Source organism: Vanessa atalanta, chromosome Z, assembly GCF_905147765.1.
Source record: "Vanessa atalanta chromosome Z, ilVanAtal1.2, whole genome shotgun sequence".
In the NCBI taxonomy this organism is placed as follows: Eukaryota; Metazoa; Arthropoda; class Insecta; order Lepidoptera; family Nymphalidae; genus Vanessa; species Vanessa atalanta.
Genome location: NC_061902.1, coordinates 85,767 through 103,157, shown reverse-complemented (window position 1 = coordinate 103,157; position 17,391 = coordinate 85,767). Strand labels below are relative to the sequence as shown.

General features: G+C 40.5%; 1 protein-coding gene across 1 annotated transcript in view; it reads left to right on the top strand.

The window, feature by feature from the left end:
* The window catches only part of LOC125076215 (titin), a 100,837-nt gene that overhangs the window by 55,884 nt on the left and 27,562 nt on the right, over nt 1–17,391 (top strand). The window contains exon 34 of the mRNA XM_047688275.1: nt 857–17,118. Within this exon, the coding sequence (XP_047544231.1) occupies nt 857–17,118 (16,262 nt within the window). The remainder of the gene's footprint in view (nt 1–856; nt 17,119–17,391) is intronic.

The window sequence follows — 17,391 nt, the reverse complement described above, 5'->3', positions numbered from 1 at the left end:
CGGGGTTTAAAGTCTACATAACATTATAAAAATTATATATATTTAATTATGGTCATAATGTGTAATTCAAATTAGTTTCCTAATATTTTTTTTAATGGTATTAATGTTTTGAAAGTCATATGTGGCTCAATGTCTCATTTAATTCAAGTTAAAAATAAATTAAATGAATGTAGTAAACATATATTTTACTGAAAACACAACTACATATTTATTGCTACGAAAGTTGAAGAAGAATTCATAGCATTTTGACCTTGCAAATAGTCTATTACGAAGATTGTAAAATTTTATATAACCATGGTTAATTTACTTTAATGAAACTGTCATGTTATAATTAGCTTATTTTATCAAAATTGATCCTTAAATATATTTTAAGGATCAATTTTGATATGTAGAGAATTGTACTTCGCATTAAGCTTTCATTTTATGGAATTCATGTATATTGTAATTTTATACAGTATAATTAAAAAAATATTTTAATAATAAATTAATAAAAAACGTATAAGTTTCATACAAGGTATAAGCTGACTTTAATCAATTTGTCTTAATTTTTTCTATCTAGGTGTACTTTCTATTTTTAATTTTTGAACATAGACTAGATTTAAATTGAACGAATTAGATTTTAATATAAGATTCATGTTAACATTGAGGCCAAGAAACTGAATTCAGAGTACATAATCTGTGTGTTTAAGTTCATTTTGTTTTTTCTTATTTCAAACCATGCCAGATACTAAGCAATATCAAATGAAATCTACAACTACAACAAAAAAATTTTTTGGGAAAAGTATTTTGTGTAAAAAAATAAAAAATAATACAAAGTATAAATGAAATACTGTAGATGCCAATGACTTAATTCCAGATAAAACACATCTACATTCTCTATCACCTAAATCATCTGACGTAGAAGAATCGGAAGAAATTGTAACAAAATTTATGCAAGCGCAAGGAAATAAAGAACCTATACAAATAAAAACAAAGCGAACGATACTAAGAAAAAAACGAAAATCAAATGATATTAACAATGAAGAAGGCGACGTCGTTATAGAAGAAACAATAGATGACGAATTTGACAAACTTAATAATATTCAAATGGCACATGATGTAAAGATTGAGGAATATCATGGTGAAGAATATATTAATGAGAACTGCACAGACCAAAGTACAGTCGAATTACCAGACGATCACATCAGCCTGCCAAAACTACCAACTCAAGTTTTTATTGAAGAGATGTTTGATGAAGATACGCGTGTATCTAAAAAATCACATAATATTCCGGTTCTTAAAACCCACGAAATAATAAATGATAATGTCCCAACACCTGTCGAAGACATATTCGTACCAGAAAATTCGAATATCACTGAAAAATCTAATGAAGAAGTAAAATTAACACAAGGAAAATCGGATAAAGAAACAAAAGAAACTATCGAGACAACAAAGCGCGTGATCAAACAGCAAAAACGGAAAAAGCAGGAAAGAACTGAAATAATAACCGTCAAAAAAGAAGACGAGGAACCAGTTACTACGGTGACCGTGACTGAAGAAACGACCCCGGAAGAAGAAGAATTGAAACCCGTCGAAATTATTGAACTACCTGAGGAAACGGTGGTTGAAGATGTCGAAACGCCTGAAGGTAAGCCAAAGCAAAAGAAAATAACCAAACGCATCATTAAAAAGAAGGTAGGCTCTAAGGTCGAAACTACACAAATCATAACTGAACAAGAAGACGACAAAACACCAGTCACATTTATACACAAAACAGAGGAACTCACTGATGACACACTTACACCTCTCGAAGACATTGTTAAACCAGAGACGGCACAAGTTATAGAAGATACTCCCGAGCAAGTTAAAGTGACACAAGTTACGACCGAAACTGGTGAAACGAAGACGGTCAAGACTACGAAACGTGTAATTAAAAAGCAAAGAGGGAAAAAGCAGGAAAGAACTGAAATAATAACCGTCGAAAAAGATGACGAGGAACCAGTAACTACGGTGTCCGTAACTGAAGAAACGACCCCGGAAGAAGAAGAATCGAAACCCGTCGAAATTATTGAACTTCCTGAGGAAACGGTGGTTGAAGATGTCGAAACGCCTGAAGGTAAGCCAAAGCAAAAGAAAATAACCAAACGCATCATTAAAAAGAAGGTAGGCTCTAAGGTCGAAACTACACAAATCATAACTGAACAAGAAGACGACAAAACACCAGTCACATTTATACACAAAACAGAGGAACTCACTGATGACACACTTACACCTCTCGAAGACATTGTTAAACCAGAGACGGCACAAGTTATAGAAGATACTCCCGAGCAAGTTAAAGTGACACAAGTTACGACCGAAACTGGTGAAACGAAGACGGTCAAGACTACGAAACGTGTAATTAAAAAGCAAAAAGGTAAAAAGCAAGAAAAAACGGAAATAATAACCGTCGAAAAAGAAGACGAGGAACCAGTTACTACGGTGTCCGTAACTGAAGAAACGACCCCGGAAGAAAAAGAATCGAAACCCGTCGAAATAATTGAACTTCCTGAGGAAACGGTGGTTGAAGATGTCGAAACGCCTGAAGGTAAGCCAAAGCAAAAGAAAATAACCAAACGCATCATCAAAAAGAAGGTAGGCCCTAAGGTCGAAACTACACAAATCATAACTGAACAAGAAGACGACAAAACACCCGTCACTTTTGTACACAAAACAGAAGAACTCACTGATGACACACTTACACCTCTCGAAGGCATTGTTAAACCAGAGACGGCACAGGTTATAGAAGAGGCTCCCGAGCAAGTTAAAGTAACACAAGTTACGACCGAAACTGGTGAAACGAAGACGGTCAAAACCACTAAACGTGTAATTAAAAAGCAAAAAGGTAAAAAGCAAGAAAAAACGGAAATAATAACCGTCGAAAAAGAAGACGAGGAACCAGTTACTACGGTGTCCGTAACTGAAGAAACGACCCCGGAAGAAGAAGAATCGAAACCCGTCGAAATAATTGAACTTCCTGAGGAAACGGTGGTTGAAGATGTCGAATCGCCTGAAGGTAAGCCAAAGCAAAAGAAAATAACCAAACGCATCATCAAAAAGAAGGTAGGCCCTAAGGTCGAAACTACACAAATCATAACTGAACAAGAAGACGACAAAACACCCGTCACTTTTGTACACAAAACAGAAGAACTCACTGATGACACACTTACACCTCTCGAAGGCATTGTTAAACCAGAGACGGCACAGGTTATAGAAGAGGCTCCCGAGCAAGTTAAAGTAACACAAGTTACGACCGAAACTGGTGAAACGAAGACGGTCAAAACCACTAAACGTGTAATTAAAAAGCAAAAAGGTAAAAAGCAGGAAAAAACGGAAATAATAACCGTCGAAAAAGAAGACGAGGAACCAGTGACTACGGTGTCCGTGACTGAAGAAACGACACCGGAAGAAGAAGAACCGAAACCCGTCGAAATTATTGAACTTCCTGAGGAAACGGTGGTTGAAGATGTCGAAACGCCTGAAGGTAAGCTAAAGCAAAAGAAAATAACCAAACGCATCATTAAAAAGAAGGTAGGATCTATGGTCGAAACTACCCAAATCATTACTGAACAAGAAGACGACAAAACACCCGTCACTTTTGTACACAAAACAGAGGAACTCACTGATGACACACTTAGACCTCTCGAAGACATTGTTAAACCAGAGACGGCACAGGTTATAGAAGAGGCTCCCGAGCAAGTTAAAGTAACACAAGTTACGACCGAACTTGGTGAAACGAAAACGGTCAAGACTACGAAACGTGTAATTAAAAAGCAAAAAGGTAAAAAGCAGGAAAAAACGGAAATAATAACCGTCGAAAAAGAAGACGAGGAACCAGTTACTACGGTGTCCGTGACTGAAGAAACGACCCCGGAAGAAGAAGAATCGAAACCCGTCGAAATTATCGAACTTCCTGAGGAAACGGTGGTTGAAGATGTCGAAACGCCTGAAGGTAAGCCAAAGCAAAAGAAAATAACCAAACGCATCATCAAAAAGAAGGTAGGCCCTAAGGTCGAAACTACACAAATCATAACTGAACAAGAAGACGACAAAACACCCGTCACTTTTGTACACAAAACAGAGGAACTCACTGATGACACACTTACACCTCTCGAAGACATTGTTAAACCAGAGACGGCACAGGTTATAGAAGAGGCTCCCGAGCAAGTTAAAGTGACAAAAGTTACGACCGAAACTGGTGAAACGAAAACGGTCAAGACTACGAAACGTGTAATTAAAAAGCAAAAGGGTAAAACGCAGGAAAAAACGGAAATAATAACCGTCGAAAAAGAAGACGAGGAACCAGTTACTACGGTGTCCGTGACTGAAGAAACGACCCCGGAAGAAGAAGAATCGAAACCCGTCGAAGTTATAGAACTTCCTGAGGAAACAGTGGTTGAAGATGTCGAAACGCCTGAAGGTAAGCCAAAGCAAAAGAAAATAACCAAACGCATCATCAAAAAGAAGGTAGGTCCTAAGGTCGAAACTACACAAATCATTACTGAACAAGAAGACGACAAAACACCCGTCACTTTTGTACACAAAACAGAGGAACTAACTGATGACACACTTATACCTCTCGAAGACATTGTTACACTAGATACGGCACAGGTTATAGAAGAGGCTCCCGAGCAAGTTAAAGTAACACAAGCTACGACCGAAACTGGTGAAACGAAAACGGTCAAGACTACGAAACGTGTAATTAAAAAGCAAAAAGGTAAAAAGCAGGAAAAAACGGAAATAATAACCGTCGAAAAAGAAGACGAGGAACCAGTTACTACGGTGTCCGTGACTGAAGAAACGACCCCGGAAGAAGAAGAATCGAAACCCGTCGAAATTATTGAACTTCCTGAGGAAACGGTGGTTGAAGATGTCGAAACGCCTGAAGGTAAGCCAAAGCAAAAGAAAATAACCAAACGCATCATCAAAAAGAAGGTAGGTCCTAAGGTCGAAACTACACAAATCATTACTGAACAAGAAGACGACAAAACACCCGTCACTTTTGTACACAAAACAGAGGAACTAACTGATGACACACTTATACCTCTCGAAGACATTGTTAAACCAGAGACGGCACAGGTTATAGAAGAGGCTCCCGAGCAAGTTAAAGTAACACAAGTTACGACCGAAACTGGTGAAACGAAAACGGTCAAGACTACGAAACGTGTAATTAAAAAGCAAAAAGGTAAAAAGCAGGAAAAAACGGAAATAATAACCGTCGAAAAAGAAGACGAGGAACCAGTTACTACGGTGTCCGTGACTGAAGAAACGACCCCGGAAGAAGAAGAATCGAAACCCCTCGAAATTATTGAACTTCCTGAGGAAACGGTGGTTGAAGATGTCGAAACGCCTGAAGGTAAGCCAAAGCAAAAGAAAATAACCAAACGCATCATTAAAAAGAAGGTAGGCTCTAAGGTCGAAACTACACAAATCATTACTGAACAAGAAGACGACAAAACACCAGTCACATTTATACACAAAACAGAGGAACTCACTGATGACACACTTACACCTCTCGAAGACATAATTAAACCAGAGACGGCACAAGTTATAGAAGAGACTCCCGATCAGGTTAAAGTGACACAAGTTACGACCGAAACTGGTGAAACGAAGACGGTCAAGACTACGAAACGTGTAATTAAAAAGCAAAAAGGTAAAAAGCAGGAAAAAACGGAAATAATAACCGTCGAAAAAGAAGACGAGGAACCAGTTACTACGGTGTCCGTGACTGAAGAAACGACCCCGGAAGAAGAAGAATCGAAACCCGTCGAAATTATAGAACTTCCTGAGGAAACAGTGGTCGAAGATGTCGAAACGCCTGAAGGTAAGCCAAAGCAAAAGAAAATAACCAAACGCATCATCAAAAAGAAGGTAGGTCCTAAGGTCGAAACTACACAAATCATTACTGAACAAGAAGACGACAAAACACCCGTCACTTTTGTACACAAAACAGAGGAACTAACTGATGACACACTTATACCTCTCGAAGACATTGTTAAACCAGAGACGGCACAGGTTATAGAAGAGGCTCCCGAGCAAGTTAAAGTAACACAAGTTACGACCGAAACTGGTGAAACGAAAACGGTCAAGACTACGAAACGTGTAATTAAAAAGCAAAAAGGTAAAAAGCAGGAAAAAACGGAAATAATAACTGTCGAAAAAGAAGACGAGGAACCAGTTACTACGGTGTCCGTGACTGAAGAAACGACCCCGGAAGAAGAAGAATCGAAACCCTTCGAAATTATCGAACTTCCTGAGGAAACGGTGGTTGAAGATGTCGAAACGCCTGAAGGTAAGCCAAAGCAAAAGAAAATAACCAAACGCATCATCAAAAAGAAGGTAGGCCCTAAGGTCGAAACTACACAAATCATAACTGAACAAGAAGACGACAAAACACCCGTCACTTTTGTACACAAAACAGAGGAACTCACTGATGACACACTTATACCTCTCGAAGACATTGTTAAACCAGAGACGGCACAGGTTATAGAAGAGGCTCCCGAGCAAGTTAAAGTAACACAAGTTACGACCGAAACTGGTGAAACGAAAACGGTCAAGACTACGAAACGTGTAATTAAAAAGCAAAAAGGTAAAAAGCAGGAAAAAACGGAAATAATAACCGTCGAAAAAGAAGACGAGGAACCAGTTACTACGGTGTCCGTGACTGAAGAAACGACACCGGAAGAAGAAGTACCGAAACCCGTCGAAATTATCGAACTTCCTGAGGAAACAGTGGTCGAAGATGTCGAAACGCCTGAAGGTAAGCCAAAGCAAAAGAAAATAACCAAGCGCATCATCAAAAAGAAGGTAGGCCCTAAGGTCGAAACTACACAAATCATAACTGAACAAGAAGACGACAAAACACCCGTCACTTTTGTACACAAAACAGAGGAACTCACTGATGACACACTTATACCTCTCAAAGACATTGTTAAACCAGAGACAGCACAGGTTATAGAAGAGGCTCCCGAGCAAGTTAAAGTGATACAAGTTACGACCGAAACTGGTGAAACGAAAACGGTCAAGACTACGAAACGTGTAATTAAAAAGCAAAAAGGTAAAAAGCAGGAAAAAACAGAAATAATAACCGTCGAAAAAGAAGACGAGGAACCAGTTACTATGGTGTCCGTAACTGAAGAAACGACACCGGAAGAAGAAGAACCGAAACCCGTCGAAATTATCGAACTTCCTGAGGAAACAGTGGTCGAAGATGTCGAAACGCCTGAAGGTAAGCCAAAGCAAAAGAAAATAACCAAACGCATCATCAAAAAGAAGGTAGGTCCTAAGGTCGAAACTACACAAATCATAACTGAACAAGAAGACGACAAAACACCCGTCACTTTTGTACACAAAACAGAGGAACTCACTGATGACACACTTACACCTCTCGAAGACATTGTTAAACCAGAGACGGCACAGGTTATAGAAGAGGCTCCCGAGCAAGTCAAAGTGACAAAAGTTACGACCGAAACTGGTGAAACGAAAACGGTCAAGACTACGAAACGTGTAATTAAAAAGCAAAAGGGTAAAACGCAGGAAAAAACGGAAATAATAACCGTCGAAAAAGAAGACGAGGAACCAGTTACTACGGTGTCCGTAACTGAAGAAACGACACCGGAAGAAGAAGAACCGAAACCCGTCGAAATTATTGAACTTCCTGAGGAAACAGTAGTTGAAGATGTCGAAGCGCCTGAAGGTAAGCCAAAGCAAAAGAAAATAACTAAACGCATCATCAAAAAGAAGGTAGGCCCTAAGGTAGAAACTACACAAATCATTACTGAACAAGAAGACAACAAAACACCTATTACATTTGTACACAAAACAGAGGAACTCACTGATGACACACTTACACCTCTCGAAGACATTGTTAAACCAGAGATGGCACAGGTTATAGAAGAGGCTCCCGAGCAAGTTAAAGTGACAAAAGTTACGACCGAAACTGGTGAAACGAAAACGGTCAAGACTACGAAACGTGTAATTAAAAAGCAAAAGGGTAAAACGCAGGAAAAAACGGAAATAATAACCGTCGAAAAAGAAGACGAGGAACCAGTTACTACGGTGTCCGTGACTGAAGAAACGACCCCGGAAGAAGAAGAATCGAAACCCGTCGAAATTATTGAACTTCCTGAGGAAACAGTGGTTGAAGATATCGAAACGCCTGAAGGTAAGCCAAAGCAAAAGAAAATAACCAAACGCATCATCAAAAAGAAGGTAGGTCCTAAGGTCGAAACTACACAAATCATAACTGAACAAGAAGACGACAAAACACCTATCACATTTGTACACAAGACAGAGGAACTCACTGATGACACACTTTCACCTCTAGAAGACATTGTTACACTAGATACGGCACAGGTTATAGAGGAGGCTCCCGAGCAGGTTAAAGTGACACACGTTATGACCGAAACTGGTGAAACGAAAACTGTCAAGACTACGAAACGTGTAATTAAAAAGCAAAAAGGTAAAAAGCAGGAAAAAACGGAAATAATAACCGTCGAAAAAGAAGACGAGGAACCAGTTACTACGGTGTCCGTGACTGAAGAAACGACACCGGAAGAAGAAGAACCGAAACCCGTCGAAATTATTGAACTTCCTGAGGAAACAGTGGTTGAAGATGTCGAAACGCCTGAAGGTAAGCCAAAGCAAAAGAAAATAACCAAACGCATCATCAAAAAGAAGGTAGGCCCTAAGGTAGAAACTACACAAATCATTACTGAACAAGAAGACAACAAAACACCTATTACATTTGTACACAAAACAGAGGAACTCACTGATGACACACTTTCACCTCTAGAAGACATTGTTACACTAGATACGGCACAGGTTATAGAGGAGGCTCCCGAGCAGGTTAAAGTGACACACGTTATGACCGAAACTGGTGAAACGAAAACGGTCAAGACTACGAAACGTGTAATTAAAAAGCAAAAAGGTAAAAAGCAGGAAAAAACGGAAATAATAACCGTCGAAAAAGAAGACGAGGAACCAGTTACTACGGTGTCCGTAACTGAAGAAACGACACCGGAAGAAGAAGAACCGAAACCCGTCAAAATTATCGAACTTCCTGAGGAAACAGTTGTTGAAGATGTCGAAACGCCTGAAGGTAAGCCAAAGCAAAAGAAAATAACCAAACGCATCATCAAAAAAAAGGTAGGTCCTAAGGTCGAAACTACACAAATCATTACTGAACAAGAAGACGACAAAACACCTATTACATTTGTACACAAAACAGAGGAACTCACTGATGACACACTTACACCTCTAGAAGACATTGTTACACTAGATACGGCACAGGTTATAGAGGAGGCTCCCGAGCAGGTTAAAGTGACACACGTTATGACCGAAACTGGTGAAACGAAAACTGTCAAGACTACGAAACGTGTAATTAAAAAGCAAAAAGGTAAAAAGCAAGAAAAAACGGAAATAATAACCGTCGAAAAAGAAGACGAGGAACCAGTAACTACGGTGTCCGTAACTGAAGAAACGACACCGGAAGAAGAACAACCGAAACCCGTCGAAATTATCGAACTTCCTGAGGAAACAGTTGTTGAAGATGTCGAAACGCCTGAAGGTAAGCCAAAGCAAAAGAAAATAACCAAACGCATCATCAAAAAGAAGGTAGGCCCTAAGGTAGAAACTACACAAATCATTACTGAACAAGAAGACAACAAAACACCTATTACATTTGTACACAAAACAGAGGAACTCACTGATGACACACTTACACCTCTCGAAGACATTGTTACACTAGAGTCGGCACAGGTTATAGAAGAGGCTCCCGAGCAAGTTAAAGTAACACAAGTTACGACCGAAACTGGTGAAACGAAAACGGTCAAGACTACGAAACGTGTAATTAAAAAGCAAAAAGGTAAAAAGCAGGAAAAAACGGAAATAATAACCGTCGAAAAAGAAGACGAGGAACCAGTTACTACGGTGTCCGTAACTGAAGAAACGACACCGGAAGAAGAACAACCGAAACCCGTCGAAATTATCGAACTTCCTGAGGAAACAGTGGTTGAAGATGTCGAAACGCCTGAAGGTAAGCCAAAGCAAAAGAAAATAACCAAACGCATCATCAAAAAGAAGGTAGGCCCTAAGGTAGAAACTACTCAAATCATTACTGAACAAGAAGACAACAAAACACCTATTACATTTGTACACAAAACAGAGGAACTCACTGATGACACACTTACACCTCTCGAAGACATTGTTACACTAGAGTCGGCACAGGTTATAGAAGAGGCTCCCGAGCAAGTTAAAGTAACACAAGTTACGACCGAAACTGGTGAAACGAAAACGGTCAAGACTACGAAACGTGTAATTAAAAAGCAAAAAGGTAAAAAGCAGGAAAAAACGGAAATAATAACCGTCGAAAAAGAAGACGAGGAACCAGTTACTACGGTGTCCGTAACTGAAGAAACGACACCGGAAGAAGAAGAACCGAAACCCGTCGAAATTATCGAACTTCCTGAGGAAACAGTTGTTGAAGATGTCGAAACGCCTGAAGGTAAGCCAAAGCAAAAGAAAATAACCAAACGCATCATCAAAAAAAAGGTAGGTCCTAAGGTCGAAACTACACAAATCATTACTGAACAAGAAGACGACAAAACACCTATTACATTTGTACACAAAACAGAGGAACTCACTGATGACACACTTACACCTCTAGAAGACATTGTTACACTAGATACGGCACAGGTTATAGAGGAGGCTCCCGAGCAGGTTAAAGTGACACACGTTATGACCGAAACTGGTGAAACGAAAACTGTCAAGACTACGAAACGTGTAATTAAAAAGCAAAAAGGTAAAAAGCAAGAAAAAACGGAAATAATAACCGTCGAAAAAGAAGACGAGGAACCAGTTACTACGGTGTCCGTAACTGAAGAAACGACACCGGAAGAAGAACAACCGAAACCCGTCGAAATTATCGAACTTCCTGAGGAAACAGTTGTTGAAGATGTCGAAACGCCTGAAGGTAAGCCAAAGCAAAAGAAAATAACCAAACGCATCATCAAAAAGAAGGTAGGCCCTAAGGTAGAAACTACACAAATCATTACTGAACAAGAAGACAACAAAACACCTATTACATTTGTACACAAAACAGAGGAACTCACTGATGACACACTTACACCTCTCGAAGACATTGTTACACTAGAGTCGGCACAGGTTATAGAAGAGGCTCCCGAGCAAGTTAAAGTAACACAAGTTACGACCGAAACTGGTGAAACGAAAACGGTCAAGACTACGAAACGTGTAATTAAAAAGCAAAAAGGTAAAAAGCAGGAAAAAACGGAAATAATAACCGTCGAAAAAGAAGACGAGGAACCAGTTACTACGGTGTCCGTAACTGAAGAAACGACACCGGAAGAAGAACAACCGAAACCCGTCGAAATTATCGAACTTCCTGAGGAAACAGTGGTTGAAGATGTCGAAACGCCTGAAGGTAAGCCAAAGCAAAAGAAAATAACCAAACGCATCATCAAAAAGAAGGTAGGCCCTAAGGTAGAAACTACTCAAATCATTACTGAACAAGAAGACAACAAAACACCTATTACATTTGTACACAAAACAGAGGAACTCACTGATGACACACTTACACCTCTCGAAGACATTGTTACACTAGAGTCGGCACAGGTTATAGAAGAGGCTCCCGAGCAAGTTAAAGTAACACAAGTTACGACCGAAACTGGTGAAACGAAAACGGTCAAGACTACGAAACGTGTAATTAAAAAGCAAAAAGGTAAAAAGCAGGAAAAAACGGAAATAATAACCGTCGAAAAAGAAGACGAGGAACCAGTTACTACGGTGTCCGTAACTGAAGAAACGACACCGGAAGAAGAAGAACCGAAACCCGTCGAAATTATCGAACTTCCTGAGGAAACAGTTGTTGAAGATGTCGAAACGCCTGAAGGTAAGCCAAAGCAAAAGAAAATAACCAAACGCATCATAAAAAAAAAGGTAGGTCCTAAGGTCGAAACTACACAAATCACTACTGAACAAGAAGAAGACAAAACACCTATTACATTTGTACACAAAACAGAGGAACTCACTGATGACACACTTACACCTCTAGAAGACATTGTTACACTAGATACGGCACAGGTTATAGAGGAGGCTCCCGAGCAGGTTAAAGTGACACACGTTATGACCGAAACTGGTGAAACGAAAACTGTCAAGACTACGAAACGTGTAATTAAAAAGCAAAAAGGTAAAAAGCAAGAAAAAACGGAAATAATAACCGTCGAAAAAGAAGACGAGGAACCAGTTACTACGGTGTCCGTAACTGAAGAAACGACACCGGAAGAAGAACAACCGAAACCCGTCGAAATTATCGAACTTCCTGAGGAAACAGTGGTTGAAGATGTCGAAACGCCTGAAGGTAAGCCAAAGCAAAAGAAAATAACCAAACGCATCATCAAAAAGAAGGTAGGTCCTAAGGTCGAAACTACACAAATCATTACTGAACAAGAAGACGACAAAACACCTATTACATTTGTACACAAAACAGAGGAACTCACTGATGACACACTTACACCTATAGAAGACATTGTTACACTAGATACGGCACAGGTTATAGAGGAGGCTCCCGAGCAGGTTAAAGTGACACACGTTATGACCGAAACTGGTGAAACGAAAACTGTCAAGACTACGAAACGTGTAATTAAAAAGCAAAAAGGTAAAAAGCAAGAAAAAACGGAAATAATAACCGTCGAAAAAGAAGACGAGGAACCAGTTACTACGGTGTCCGTAACTGAAGAAACGACACCGGAAGAAGAACAACCGAAACCCGTCGAAATTATCGAACTTCCTGAGGAAACAGTGGTTGAAGATGTCGAAACGCCTGAAGGTAAGCCAAAGCAAAAGAAAATAACCAAACGCATCATCAAAAAGAAGGTAGGCCCTAAGGTAGAAACTACTCAAATCATTACTGAACAAGAAGATGACAAAACACCCGTCACTTTCGTACACAAAACAGAGGAACTCATTCATGATACAGTCACACCTGTCGTAGACTTACTCTCACCAGAAAAGGCTAGGATTATAGAAGAGGCTCCCGAAGAGGTGAAAGTAACCGAAGTTGTTTCGAAAATAGGCGACAAGAAGACTGTTAAAACAACAAAGCGCGTGATCAAAAAACAGAAGGGTCCGAAACAGGAAGTTACTGAGATAATAACTGTCGAAAAAGACGGAGAAGAACCTGTCACAACTGTCACCGTATCGGAAGACAAGTCGCCCGAAGAAATCGAGTCACAACCGATAGAAATTGTCGAACTTCCTGAAGAATCGACGATCGAAGAAATGAAATCACCCGATGGTAAGTCTAAACAAAAGAAAATCACAAAACGGACTATCAAAAAGAAGGTAGGTCCTAGGGTTGACACTACACAAATCACAACCACACACGAAGAAGACAAAGCACCCGTCATCTCTGTACACACTACACACGAATTCACAGATGATACACTAACCACTTTAGACGATTTACACGAACCAGTCCATGCTAAAGTTATCGAGGAGGCTCCCGAGGAGGTCAAAGTTACTCAGACCGTTACGGAACAAGGTGACACGAAAACTGTAAAAACAACAAAGCGCGTTATCAAAAAGCCTAAGGGCTTGAAACAGGAAGTGACAGAAATAACCACTGTCGAAAATGAAGGTGAAGAACCCGTGACAACCGTAACCGTAACGGAAGAAAAGTCACCAGAGGAAGGAGACACGCAAACAACAGAAATCGTCGAACTTCCGGAAGAAACGTTCGTTGAAAGTGTCGAGTCACCGGAAGGTAAGCCAAAACAAAAGAAAACAACGAAACGCATTATCCAAAAGAAGGTAGGTCCTAAACTCGAAATCACACAAATCATAACCGAACAAGAAGACGACGAAACACCCGTCACTTTCGTACACAAAACAGAGGAACTCATTCATGATACAGTCACTCCTCTCGTAGACTTACTCACACCAGAAAAGGCTAGGATTATAGAAGAGGCTCCCGAAGAGGTGAAAGTAACCGAAGTTGTTTCTAAAATAGGCGACAAGAAGACTGTTAAAACAACAAAGCGCGTGATCAAAAAACAGAAGGGTCCGAAACAGGAAGTTACTGAGATAATAACTGTCGAAAAAGACGGAGAAGAACCTGTCACAACTGTCACCGTATCGGAAGACAAGTCGCCCGAAGAAATCGAGTCACAACCGATAGAAATTGTCGAACTTCCTGAAGAATCGACGATCGAAGAAATGAAATCACCCGATGGTAAGTCTAAACAAAAGAAAATCACAAAACGGACTATCAAAAAGAAGGTAGGTCCTAGGGTTGACACTACACAAATCACAACCACACACGAAGAAGACAAAGCACCCGTCATCTCTGTACACACTACACACGAATTCACAGACGATACACTTACCACTTTAGACGATTTACACGAACCAGTCCATGCTCAAGTTATCGAGGAGGGTCCCGAGGAGGTCAAAGTTACTCAGACCGTTACAGAACAAGGTGACACGAAAACTGTAAAAACAACAAAGCGCGTTATCAAAAAGCCTAAGGGCTTGAAACAGGAAGTGACAGAAATAACCACTGTCGAAAATGAAGGCGAAGAACCCGTGACAACCGTAACCGTAACGGAAGAAAAGTCACCAGAGGAAGGAGACACGCAAACAACAGAAATCGTCGAACTTCCGGAAGAAACGTTCGTTGAAAGTGTCGAGTCGCAGGATGGTAAGCCAAAACATAGGAAAACAACAAAACGCACTATCAAAAAGAAGGTAGGTCCTAAACTCGAAACCACACAAATCGTAACTGAACAAGAAGACGACGAAGCACCCGTCACTTTCGTACACAAAACAGAGGAACTCATTCATGATACAGTCACACCTCTCGTAGACTTACTCACACCAGAAAAGGCTAGGATTATAGAAGAGGCTCCCGAAGAGGTGAAAGTAACCGAAGTTGTTTCTAAAATAGGCGACAAGAAGACTGTTAAAACAACAAAGCGCGTGATCAAAAAACAGAAGGGTCCGAAACAGGAAGTTACTGAGATAATAACTGTCGAAAAAGACGGAGAAGAACCTGTCACAACTGTCACCGTATCGGAAGACAAGTCGCCCGAAGAAGTCGAGTCACAACCGATAGAAATTGTCGAACTTCCTGAAGAATCGACGATCGAAGAAATCAAATCACCCGATGGTAAGTCTAAACAAAAGAAAATCACAAAACGGACTATCAAAAAGAAGGTAGGTCCTAGGGTTGACACTACACTCATCACAACCACACACGAAGATGACAAAGCACCTGTCGTCTCTGTACACACTACACACGAATTCACAGATGATACACTTACCACTTTTGACGATTTACACGAACCAGTCCATGCTCAAGTTATCGAGGAGGCTCCCGAGGAGGTCAAAGTTACTGAGACCGTTACGGAACAAGGTGACACGAAAACTGTAAAAACAACAAAGCGCGTTATCAAAAAGCCTAAGGGCTTGAAACAGGAAGTGACAGAAATAACCACTGTCGAAAATGAAGGCGAAGAACCCGTGACAACCGTAACCGTAACGGAAGAAAAGTCACCAGAGGAAGGAGACACGCAAACAACAGAAATCGTCGAACTTCCGGAAGAAACGTTCGTTGAAAGTGTCGAGTCACCGGAAGGTAAGCCAAAACAAAAGAAAACAACGAAACGCATTATCAAAAAGAAGGTAGGTCCTAAACTCGAAACCACACAAATCATAACCGAACAAGAAGACGACGAAACACCCGTCACTTTCGTACACAAAACAGAGGAACTCATTCATGATACAGTCACACCTCTCGTAGACTTACTCACATCAGAAAAGGCTAGGATTATAGAAGAGGCTCCCGAAGAGGTGAAAGTAACCGAAGTTGTTTCGAAAATAGGCGACAAGAAGACTGTTAAAACAACAAAGCGCGTGATCAAAAAACAGAAGGGTCCGAAACAGGAAGTTACTGAGATAATAACTGTCGAAAAAGACGGAGAAGAACCTGTCACAACTGTCACCGTATCGGAAGACAAGTCGCCCGAAGAAATCGAGTCACAACCGATAGAAATTGTCGAACTTCCTGAAGAATCGACGATCGAAGAAATGAAATCACCCGATGGTAAGTCTAAACAAAAGAAAATCACAAAACGGACTATCAAAAAGAAGGTAGGTCCTAGGGTTGACACTACACACATCACAACCACACACGAAGATGACAAAGCACCTGTCGTCTCTGTACACACTACACACGAATTCACAGATGATACACTTACCACTTTTGACGATTTACACGAACCAGTCCATGCTCAAGTTATCGAGGAGGCTCCCGAGGAGGTCAAAGTTACTCAGACCGTTACGGAACAAGGTGACACGAAAACTGTAAAAACAACAAAACGCGTTATCAAAAAGCCTAAGGGCTTGAAACAGGAAGTGACAGAAATAACCACTGTCGAAAATGAAGGTGAAGAACCCGTGACAACCGTAACCGTAACGGAAGAAAAGTCACCAGAGGAAGGAGACACGCAAACAACAGAAATCGTCGAACTTCCGGAAGAAACGTTCGTTGAAAGTGTCGAGTCACCGGAAGGTAAGCCAAAACAAAAGAAAACAACGAAACGCATTATCAAAAAGAAGGTAGGTCCTAAACTCGAAACCACACAAATCATAACCGAACAAGAAGACGACGAAACACCCGTCACTTTCGTACACAAAACAGAGGAACTCATTCATGATACATTCACACCTCTCGTAGACTTACTCACACCAGAAAAGGCTAGGATTATAGAAGAGGCTCCCGAAGAGGTGAAAGTAACCGAAGTTGTTTCGAAAAAAGGCGACAAGAAGACTGTTAAAACAACAAAGCGCGTGATCAAAAAACAGAAGGGTCCGAAACAGGAAGTTACTGAGATAATAACTGTCGAAAAAGACGGAGAAGAACCTGTCACAACTGTCACCGTATCGGAAGACAAGTCGCCCGAAGAAATCGAGTCACATCCGATAGAAATTGTCGAACTTCCTGAAGAATCGACGATCGAAGAAATCAAATCACCCGATGGTAAGTCTAAACAAAAGAAAATCACAAAACGGACTATCAAAAAGAGGGTAGGTCCTAGGGTTGACTTTACACACATCACAACCACACACGAAGATGACAAAGCACCTGTCGTCTCTGTACACACTACACACGAATTCACAGATGATACACTAACCACTTTAGACGATTTACACGAACCAGTCCATGCTCAAGTTATCGAGGAGGCTCCCGAGGAGGTCAAAGTTACTGAGACCGTTACGGAACAAGGTGACATGAAAACTGTAAAAACAACAAAGCGCGTTATCAAAAAGCCTAAGGGCTTGAAACAGGAAGTGACAGAA